At 40.1% G+C, this 11350-nt stretch overlaps 1 protein-coding gene across 1 annotated transcript; it reads right to left on the reverse strand.

Annotated features, from left to right (window-relative positions):
* Positions 1-3547: 3547 nt before the first annotated feature.
* Positions 3548-4327, reverse strand: LOC145104258 (uncharacterized). Its single transcript, XM_079041525.1, has one exon. The coding sequence runs from the start codon at positions 4325-4327 to the stop codon at positions 3548-3550; it is 780 nt and encodes a 259-aa protein (XP_078897651.1).
* Positions 4328-11350: the final 7023 nt, after the last annotated feature.

The raw sequence follows: 11350 nt of genomic DNA on the forward strand, positions 1-11350 counted from the left end.
TAATTTCCCAAATACGAAGGTTCTCATTCATCACACAATACCAGTTGCATGATTCCAAGTTTCTGTCCAATTGAAACATGGGTGATGAGAAACTTTCCTCATTTGGTAAATTTATGACATTACCACAAATAACATAACTAAGAATCAAATCCATTCACAATATTGCTAATAATAGAACCATTCAAACACCAATTTTTCATAAAATCCATCGCAAGGAAACATACATAAGATAAATCAAAATTTATTTTATTGCGGAAAAATATTATCCTTACAACGCGACTACAAATGAAAAATATGTAAATATTATTTAGCAATCTATCCTAACTCTAAAGTAGTAGCTCAAACAATCCGATCTTTGAATCATGTGATCAAGATCCATTTCTTCATGACCAGATTTAGCTCACTTCTTTCCTTTTAAGCTTCCTTTTCACCAAATGTAATCTTATCACATAATGTATTAAGAATCTAAAAGGAACTTAATAGAGTTAGATAGTGGATTTTACCTGATGCTGATGCAGAGTCATACCTGATGCAGAGTCATACATCTTGACTCTCCCATCTCTTAGATCTCTCAGGTAGTCAGGGCAAATTCGTAACCAACGCCCCCTCTTTTGGCAGTAGAAACATATGGATTCTTCTGGAATGGTACACGGGACTATCTTAGACTCAGCCTTTCTCTTGCGTAGAGAAAATTTTTCTGGACTTTCAATGTTACCATTGCCCATAGAGGGTTGGGATATTGATTTACCAGACAAATTTGCTGACTAGTGCGCCAAATCATTTCTGATTCAGCAGCAATAAGCAAATAAGTCAAATCAATAAGAGTCATGTCGTGTTCCATCATATAGTACTCTCTAACGAACTTACCATATGATTCGGGAAGTGACTGAAGAACCAAGTCAACAGCCAACTTCCTTTAAACATCGACACCTAACAATCCCAATCTATCAATATGTGACCTTTTATCCAAGACATGAGCACATATAGACTTTCTATTTTCATGTCTTTTGCCAATAGGACTTGAGTGACCTTGAACTTTTCAAGTCTTCGAACATGTGGGCCAGGGAGAATTATTGGAGAAGGTGGAGGAAGAGAAGTATGATTTCTATTTCCACAATCCAATCGTGGAACATCATCTTCATGTGGAAAACTTTTTCCAATGGATTTAGGAAGACCATAGTTGTCAGACTTTGACATCTATAAAACCGGAGAAAATTCAAGTTAAGTTGATTGAGTCCTTAATAAAACACCCAAATGAGATATTAAGGCTAGGACCCAACACAATATCCTACAAATTGGAAGAGGGATGCCGTAATCCAACTCGCAGAACATTTGAAGGTAGGTAAATGACGATTTACCAATTTCCACCATGAAAAACGAAAAGAAGGTTAAGTTTTAAATGAATTGAAACTCCTAGATCTTTTGAGATTCATTGAACTTTTCAATGTCATGTTTAATCTCGATTATGCCCTTCATTTGTGACTGGGATGCCGAGGATCACAAATAAGGTGTGAATAACCATGCGAATGTACGTGGTGCCCTCAATGTTACAATCACCTAATCGACGTGCCGGTTAACCACACACGCTCCATCGATCTATGACAAACATCGAGTCACCCTTCGCTACCAATGCCAAACCCAACTTAGTATGTCGGTTAACCACACACGCTCCACTAATTGTTTCGACAAGGGTACAAAGTGTAATTCCATGGAATTGTATCGGTTTCACTTTTTCCTAAAGTAACTAAGATTTGGAAATTTAGTAAAACATTTAGTTACTTTAACATTCATTATACTTTTAATGAGGAGAGGGTTTGCCCTATCCTACCCGTTCGGCTAACGACCCTCCACCAATCAAGGAAGCGGTGGGTAAGAGTGGACACCCATTAAACGACCATTTTATAGGCCATAACCTTATACCCTCCCTTATAGATCGGCTTCGTGAATGAGGCCTACTAACGGTAAGATTAGCAATTTAAGTTATACATATATATATATAATATTAGACTTTTAATGTTATATATAGTATAAGGGTGTATTTTACACTTTTAAAATACTAGGTGGTTTAATTTTTTTATAATTACACTTTTAATTTAATTAAATATAAACCATATCATTATGGATTTATTAACTCTCTTTTAATTATACTTTTAATTAACTTAATAAAACCATAAGGGTGTAATTTGAACTTTTCAAAACTAGGGTTTTAGAATTTAAAATTTCAAAAAATTAAACTTTTAATCAAAAATTTAAATTCCAAAACTTGAGGGCAAGTTTTGAAACTTTTCAAAACAATTAGGTTTAACTATTTAAATTTCAAAAACTAAAGGGTGTAAATTGAAACTTTTCAAACTTACTAGGTCAAATATTTACTTATAATAATCCTATATTATCCATATTTAACCAAATCCATCAATTTTGATAAGGATAATCATTCCAAACATAAAAAATCGATTTTAGGCAATAAAAACGAGTTTTGGTAATTATCCTCAACAAAATCTGGCAGAAAAATCGAAAATCCCGAAAATCTTTCTGTCTGACACATAAACTCGTCGAGTTCTCATTTGGAACTCGTAGAGTTCATCCAACTCGTCGAGTTTCACATTGGAACTCGTCGAGTTCATCCAACTCGTAGAGTTTCTCATTGGAACTCGTCGAGTTCATCAGACAGAAAACCTAAAAAATGATTTTCAAGCAAGCAATGAACAATTAAGCATCAAAAACATCAAACAAACTGCCTAGGCTCTGATACCACTGATGGGTTTTGAGCACTACAACATTCCTATGGTGTACATGCAAACCCTAAAGCATTGGATCTAGTTTGTCTAATGAACATGCAATAATCATCAAAAGCCATAAACCCTAGATCTAGCATGTGATAATCAATATTAACATAAGAATAGGGTTTAGATCTTACCTTTGATTGTTATGTAGCAATAACAATCTATTCCTTCTTGTAATTGACTTCTGAAAGCTTAGAGTCACAAATGTCACTCCTCTAATGGCTCATAAACACCAAGAGCAAGAGGGTGAAGAAGGAGAAGAGGAGAGGCACTCAAAAACGTCTAGAAACCCTAAGGAAACTCTTAGCCACGTTTTTGGTGCCCTAGGGGTCCTTAAATAGTGAGGCTATTAGGGTTATCAAACAAGGAAACCCTAATTTGACTGCTTAGGCCCTAAGCAACCCATGGACTCTCTCCTTAGAGGCCTTGGACGATTTCTAATGGGTTTCCCCATAGAATTCGTCCACCCCTCTAATATGGCGTCCATTAACCCAATATTCAACTATCACACAATTGACAGTTCTAGTCCCCTTTATTTAATTAATGCCTTTTAGCCACAAAATTAATTCTGATTAATTCTTGACTAATATTAATTAAACAATATGATTTCTCCTTTAATATATTATTCTCATAATATATTAATAAATCATAATTAATCCTCTCTCTCCATAATTCATCCTATCAAGTTGCTTTGGTGAAGGCAACCCAAAAGGACCATGCACCATCGGGTCAAGTACATACCAAAATAGTTATGGACTTAGACACTAATCCAACAGATTCTTCTGCTTCTCCCCTGATTGTTCTCCCTTTTCATTGATGCGATTCTTTTTCTCGAAACCATGACCTTTTCTTTTCTCAGAATTCCTTTTGGGGCTTTGGTTGAACCTAGACTTGGATTTTCCTTTCCTCTTTTCTACATACAAAGCTTCTTCATCAGTTTTTAGAGAGCCTCCTCCCATCTGTTTTGCAAGGGCCTCTTGCCCTGCAAGCAGGTTCTCAAATTCCACAAGGGACGGTTGGATCGGCCACCCTTGGATTGAAGTAACAAAGCTCCTAAACTCTGGTTTCAAGCCATGAATAATGATCCTTTTCATTCTTTGTTCACCGATCTGTGCTTCAGGATCTAGTTCTGATATCTCTCTACATGTGGACTTCACCTTATGGAAATATTGAGGAACTGACATCTCACGTTGAGATACTGACAACAGTTCGTTCTCAAGAAGTTGGAGTTTCGCGTCATTCTTCTTTGAGAACAATTTTAGAAGAGTTTCCCAGGCTTCATTAGGGGTTGTTACATCTCTAATGTGTTTGAGTACATCATCTTCAACTGTAGTTTTTAGAACGAACATTGCCTTCCCTGCCTTAATTTTCCATTTTCTCAATACCCCATTATTGTCTTCTGCTTCTGGCTGGTTCTTCTTACTCCCTTTAACAACTTCCCACAAATCTTGTCCCTGCATATACGATATTATGCAGGTGGCCCAGGAATTGTAATTTTGATTGTTAAGTTTCTTGACCCCGCCAACTACCTGAAGATCACCCATGGGTTAGGCTCTGATACCACTTGATAACTTTGGTGAAGTTTGTACCTGTACACAACAGGTAACTCACAGAGGATAAAAGAGGTTTTCTATCAGTTGGGTAATAACTTCAACAAGGTCACCAGTGATGATCAAATCATCTACATACACCAGGACAACTGCTACTTTGTCTCCAATGGTCTTGACAAAGAAACTCGCATCAGCAGTGGTTATGATGAAGCCGTTGTGTTCTAAGAGCTCAGCAATCTTTCCAAACCACGCTCTTGGTGATTGCTTCAGCCCATACAAAGCCTTCTTTAGCTTACACACATAGTTAGGGTATTCCGTGCTTTCAAACCCCATTGGCTGCTCCATATGAATGACATGGTCGAGATCTCCATACAAAGTCTATAGGGAAGGACGAAAAATATTTTGAAGTTGGAATCGACTTGGATTTAATCTCGATTTTGACTGATTTGATTTGGATATGGAGTCAAAATCAATTTAAGGTTAATCATGATTTCGAATAGAGCATCTGAGTATGAGTTGTTTGTTTGAATTCGTTCGAATAAACTAATGTTGTTGTTCTTGTACTGGAAATCGAATTGATAGTAAAAGATGGGTTGAAAAAGTCAAAATCGATTAAGGTTCATGTGTAATAGCGAAGTCAGATATGTCGATTGTTGATTTTTGGACTTGAGATCGAACATGTTGGCTGATTTGGGGTTAAAATGGAGTTCGCTTAAGAGATTTGATGGTCGATGAGTTTGATTTCGAAAGATAGAATATTTTGAGTCGAGTATGTCGATTTCGACGGAGTATGGGTATTGAGTCAAAAGTCGATTAACTCGATTTCAATGGTATTGTTGATTATGTCTTGGATTCGAATTGAGTATTGGAGTCGACACTCAATGTCACTTGATGTTGAATCGAAGGTTTGGAATTCGTTTATTGGAGTCGATTAATTTTGATATCGACTGGAATGAAAGCTAAGGACGATTCGTTACAGGTTGATGGTCGTTGCTTGAAAACGAATTATGGAATGAATTGGAATACTAATATCGATGTTTTGGGAAGGATTCGGTAGTCGATAGTTGAATGAAAAGCGAAGAAGTGGTTTTGATAACGAAATGGGAAGGTTGTATACTGAATTCGTTACTGATGGTCCTTTACTCGATTTCGAAAGTTTGAAGTCTCGGTTTGATTTTTGAAGTTTGAAGTCTGGGTTTGATTTTTGTTCGTGATGTTGAGTTGCTGTTGAATGAAAAGAGAAAGTAACGAAGATTTTGAAGTCAAATGTTGAGAAGCTTTTTTGAAAAGTGAAGGTTTTTATGTCGTTACCTGGTTCACGACTTGGGAAGAAGGAAGAAACACAAAACTTTCGAAATTGGACCTTAAAGTTTTGAAAGTTTGACACTTTAATCCTATATTCGAAATTTGAAGTAATTTTCGAAAGTTTGGAAGTGAAGAATGCAGAAGTTTCGAAATGAGCTCCTGAAGTTTCGAAAAGTTGGCAACAAATACCCAACTTCGAAATTGGGCTAAATTTCTGAGAAATTGAAGAATATTCATTTCTGGGCCCTGTAGTTTGTGCGAATTTACACTTTTTACCCAGTTTCGCAAATGGGGGAGTGTTTCACATATTTGACTGTTTTTGGCGCAAGGGGTTCCTGCAGAATTCAGAAAGTGACATTTTTTACCCGGATTTTGGAAAATCTTGCAGCTTTCACCCAAAAGGTCAAAAAATTTCACAAATTGGAAATTTTTTGAATCTTTTTCGTGATTGTTTTTCCGTGCAAGATTTTTGGTGATTCATTTTTGGTACACATCAAGGGGGAGTATTGTGAAGTTTATTCCTCGGGCGCTTCTCACCCTTAATGGGTTTTATAATCATTTTTTGATTATAAAAAGGGGGAGAATGATGGGTATTGGAAGCGGGTTTGTCGGATATTCATTTGCGGATTTGAAGACCGGTATTACTTCGAGGGGAGTTTGGTCTTGATCGTGCTAGCTCATTGGAGACTGAAGTCTAGACATCCAATCCTAACTTTGAGGGGGAGAATGTTAGGGTGCAAAGTCACGCTTGGGTGTCGCTTACCCTTATTGATGTGTAAATGATTTGTCTATCCTATAAATAGAAAGTGAGTGACACTCATATTTAGTAAGGAACCATTTGGAGTGTTTGTCTAGAGAGAGAAATTTGTACAAACCCATTTGTATATCTTTTCTAGATCTAATATGAGCTTACATAGTTTTATTTGCTCGTGTTCTTGAGTTTACATGATGATTCACAAGATCTTTTATAATTCCGCACATGCCATCATAATCAACACCACTACAGAAATCAGAGCCTCCTAAGATCCAACAACATAAAACCAAGGATGTGTACGGTCACGCCTTCGCATTGCCATGGTCATCAGAAGTACTTGAAACAAAACTAAAATTGAAAGCCAACGCTTAACGAGTTCCCCCAATGTACCACCACATAAACATAACAAACAACAACATGCATACAGAGCCTTCAACATGATTGAACCACATCACCGGGTCTTCAGCCTATCTAGACCGCTATTTGAGCCTTCGGCCTGACTGGAACACCTTGCAGACCTTCAGTCTATCCGGACCGCCCTAAGTGTCTTAGCCTTCAGTATCAGCTGGTCCGCCTTAACCCAGTAAAGCACAACCATAACATATTGATATAAACATTATCATAATAACCAGCAACACAGGTAGTCCTACAGATCTACCAGTCTAATCACATAACCAGTAAACACGTATCTCAGCATAACAACATACAACAAAACAGGACATTTAATCCAATGGGTCGGCCTTGGTGCCTTCGACCCATAAGTACAGTTAGGAAAACTCACCTCTCAGTCTGAAAACAGTTTGAATGAATCTCTGCTTCGACAACCGGCACTACCCGACTTCTAATAATCAAAAAAATTTCCCAATCTAAATTAATATCAATTTCACAAAATACCCTTGTTCAAAATCCGTCAAAATAACCAAAATTAGTCGAGTCAATCCAGCCGAGTCAACTCGGTTGAGTCAACTCAGCCGAGTCAACTCAACCCTCGTATGTAGGGCGTACTTCGAATGTACGCGGGGCGTACTCACTGTCCGAGCAGTCGGGGCTTGAACTTCGTACACGCAACGTGCCAAATGGGACACCCATCGTACGTATATGGACTTCTCCTTAACGAATTAAGAGCTTAATACTTAAGCTATTACGACCAAAATGCAGATCCAAGTCCCAAATATCATCCTTGACCATAAAGTTTCCAACTTTATGGTCTTGCATGGCCAATAAGTGCTAAATGCTAAAAAAATCCATCCTCTTAACCCATTAAGACAATCAAACACATGCATGGAAAATGATTATGAGCCAAGACCCTATTTTTATGCTTCTAAACCCCTCAAAACATCTAAAAGGACAGCTAGAATAGACTAGAGCATGCCATACTCCAAAAAGGTCAAGACTTGGGACAAAGTGCTCATGAATCAAGGACTTAGCAAGATCTAATGAAATACAAACCAAGCTGGAAACTTTATACCTATTAGAGGTTGCTAGAGAGGTGAAGATCCCAAATCTAAGGCTCCTTCACGCTTCCAAGGCGGTTCTACTTCCTTCTTTCTCCTTCAAGACCACCAAAAACACATACAAAGGTCAAGAATGCTCAAACAAGTGGCTAGGGTTTGCTAAAATCGATTGGAGGTGTTGGAGGCTGGAGAGAAATGAGGTTGGAGGCCATATTGATGTTTAAATAGGGTCTAAACCCTAAAAATTAGGGTTTGAGGATCTCTCACGTATGCCGTGTGTACTTGGTGTACGCCCAACGTACTAGACTCGCGCATGTACGCCCAGCATGCTAAACCTCACCCCGAAATTACAAAAATGCCAATATAGGCCATTTTGCAACATTCTCAGACACAAGGGCTAAATACTATAAGTCTTTATACTTAAGGGTTAAGTTTGGGAATACCTCATCGTCGGGATGTTACAATTCTCCCCCACTTGAACTAGACTTCGTCCTCGAAGTCTGCTGCTGCGAACAACTCTGGGTAATGCTCTTACATCTCGGACTTGGGTTCCCATGTCTATTCGGAACCCTTCTGATGTTGCCACTGAACCTTAACCAAAGATACCACCTTGTTACGCAAGGCCTTCGTTTTTTGATCTAAAATCACCACCGGTCTCTCAATGTACTTCAGGTGATCATCAACCTGAACATCATCCAAAGGAATAACCGTTGAATCATCAACCACACACTTCCACAACTGCAAAACATGGAATGTGTTGTGCATCTAACTGAGCTCCTCAGGCAGGTGCAACCTATAAGCTACCTTGCCGACCATGGCAATCACCCAAAATGGCCCGATATACCAGGGCCCCATTTCGCCCCTTTTCCTGAAGTGTATTACACCCTTCCAGGGTGATACCTTCAAAAAAAACCATGTCACCGACCTAAAACTCCAACTCAGATCGATGCTTGTCAGCATAACTCTTCTGCCGACTCTGAGCTGTCTGCAACCTCTGTCTAATCTGTTGAGTGCGCTCCGACGTATGAAGGATTACCTCAGTCCTTCACAATACCCTATGATCGATCTCTCCCCAAAAGACCGGGGTACGACACTTCATCCCATAAAGAAGCTCGAAAGGTGACACACCGATACTGGAGTGATAGCTATTGTTGTAAGAAAACTTAACTAAAGGAAGGTAGGAGTCCCAGATCCCACTAAAATCTATAAAGTAGGCCCTCAACATGTCATCAAGTGTCTGAATGGTCCACTCACACTCTGAACGTCAGTTTGCGGATGATATGTAGTGCTAAGATGTAACCTCGTACCCAGTCCCTTGTGGAACTTCTGCCAAAAACGATATGTGAACCGAGCATCTCGATCATATGCAATGGAGACTGGAATACCATGTCGAGCAACAATCTCACGCACATACAAATCGGCCAATTTCTTGGCCGAAGAACTCTCTCGGATGGCTAGAAAGTGGGCGCTCTTGGTCAGATGGTCCACAATAACCCATATTGCATCGAATCCCTTAGTCGTCCGGGGTAGCTTGCTGATGAAACCCATAGTGATATGTTTCCATTTCCACAAGGGAACCTACAATGGATGCAGCTTGCCATGCGGTCTCTTGTGCTTGGACTTGACCATTCGATAGGTCAATCACCTCTCAACATAACAGGCTATCTCTCTCTCTCTCTCTCTCTCTCTCTCTCTCTCTCTCTCTTCATGAATGTCCAACAATAATTGAGCCTTAAATCCTGATACATCTTGGAGGCCCTAAGGTGTATTGAAAACCTAGACTTGTGCACCTCCTCCAACACAGTCTGCCTGACCCCACCAAAATCTGGCACCCAAACCCATCCATACCGGTTCAATAATCCACGACTTTCAGCGGCAAACATATCAACCTCATCCATGAGTCTCTCCTACTTCTAATTCTCCTTCTTGACTCCCTAGGACTGAGCCTCCCTAATCAGATCAAGAAGCAGAGAATCAACCGATATTCTCATACACAAACTCTCAATAGAAGATCTATCCGTCTTGTGGCTCAAAGCGTCAGCGACCACATTCACATTCTCGGGGTGATACAGAATCTCGCAGTCATAATCATTGGCCACGTCAAGCCACCTACGATGTCTCATATTTAGGTTCAGCTGATCCATAAGATATCTCAAACTCTTGTGATCCGTGTAAATAGTACACTGGACCCCATACAAATAATGCCACCAAATCTTGAGAGCCAACACCACTGCTCCCAACTCCAAATCATGAGTCAGATAACAGACCTCATGTGACTTCAATTGTCGAGAAGCATAAGCAATAACCCTCCCACGCTGCATAAGCACCACCCCCAGACCGGTGATGGATGCATCAAAAAATACCACAAAGTCCTCAACACCCCCAGGGAGGGTCAACACTGGTGCCTCACACAACTTCTGTCTCAGTGTCTAAAATGCAACTTACTGCTCAGGCCCCCATTGGAAATCCACGCCCTTCCTCGTCAGACGAGTGAGGGGTACTGCAATCTTGGAGAAGTCCTGAATAAATCTCCGATAATACCCTGCTAATCACAAGAAACTCCTAATCTCAGAAGGAGACTTTGGGACCTCCCACTACATAACTGCCTCGATCTTGGCCGGGTCGACCACAATCCCATCTTGATTAATGAGGTGCCCCAAGAACTAGACCTCTCGTAACCAAAACTCACACTTCGAGAACTTGGCATACAACCGTTCTCTCCTCAAACCCCCTAGAATCTCTCGAAGGTGCTCCTCATGTTGCTCCCTAGTCTTGGAATACACCAAGATATAATCAATGAAAACAATAACTGATTGATCGAACATCGACCTGTACACCCAATTCATCAAATCCATAAAGGCCGCAGGCGCATTGGTGAGCCCAAACGGTATCACCACGAACTCGTAATGACCTTAACGATTCCGAAATGCGGTCTTCTCTACGTCCTCCTCTCTAACCCTCATATGATGATACCCTGACCTCAAATCGATCTTGGAGAACCAAGATGAACCCTGCAACATATGAAATAGGTCATTAGTCCGTAGACAGGGATAATGGTTCTTCACCGTCAACTTGTTCAACTCACGATAATCAATGCACATCCAGTACGAACCATCCTTTTTCTTGACGAACAATATCGGTGCTCCCCACGGCGAACCGATTGGTATGATGAACTGCTTGCCCAATAGATCCTGAAGCTGAGAGGATAACTCCCACATCTCCAGCAGTGCCAATCGGTATGGTGATTTGGCAATTGGAGCCACACCTGGAACTAAATCCATCCTGAACTCAACCTACCTCTAGGGAGGCACACCAGGTAACTCCTCCAGAAACACATCAGCAAACTCCCTAAAAACTGGCACATCTAAAACCGATTCCTACTTCCCAACCCGTGTATCAACCATATAGGCAAGATAGCCCATACAACCATGCTGAATATACTGCCGAGCCCTGGCCGCCGAACAAAAACCTGACCCAATCTGGGTACCCTCTCCATATATGACT

The sequence above is a fragment of the Lactuca virosa genome, chromosome 4 (assembly GCF_052849685.1).
Source record: "Lactuca virosa cultivar CGN04683 chromosome 4, Lactuca_virosa_CGN04683_v6, whole genome shotgun sequence".
NCBI classification, from domain to species: domain Eukaryota; kingdom Viridiplantae; phylum Streptophyta; class Magnoliopsida; order Asterales; family Asteraceae; genus Lactuca; species Lactuca virosa.

Bases quoted from the DNA above. Each gene is read 5' to 3' on its own strand.
- LOC145104258 (XM_079041525.1), bottom strand. From the start codon at position 4,327: ATGGGTGATCTTCAGGTAGTTGGCGGGGTCAAGAAACTTAACAATCAA.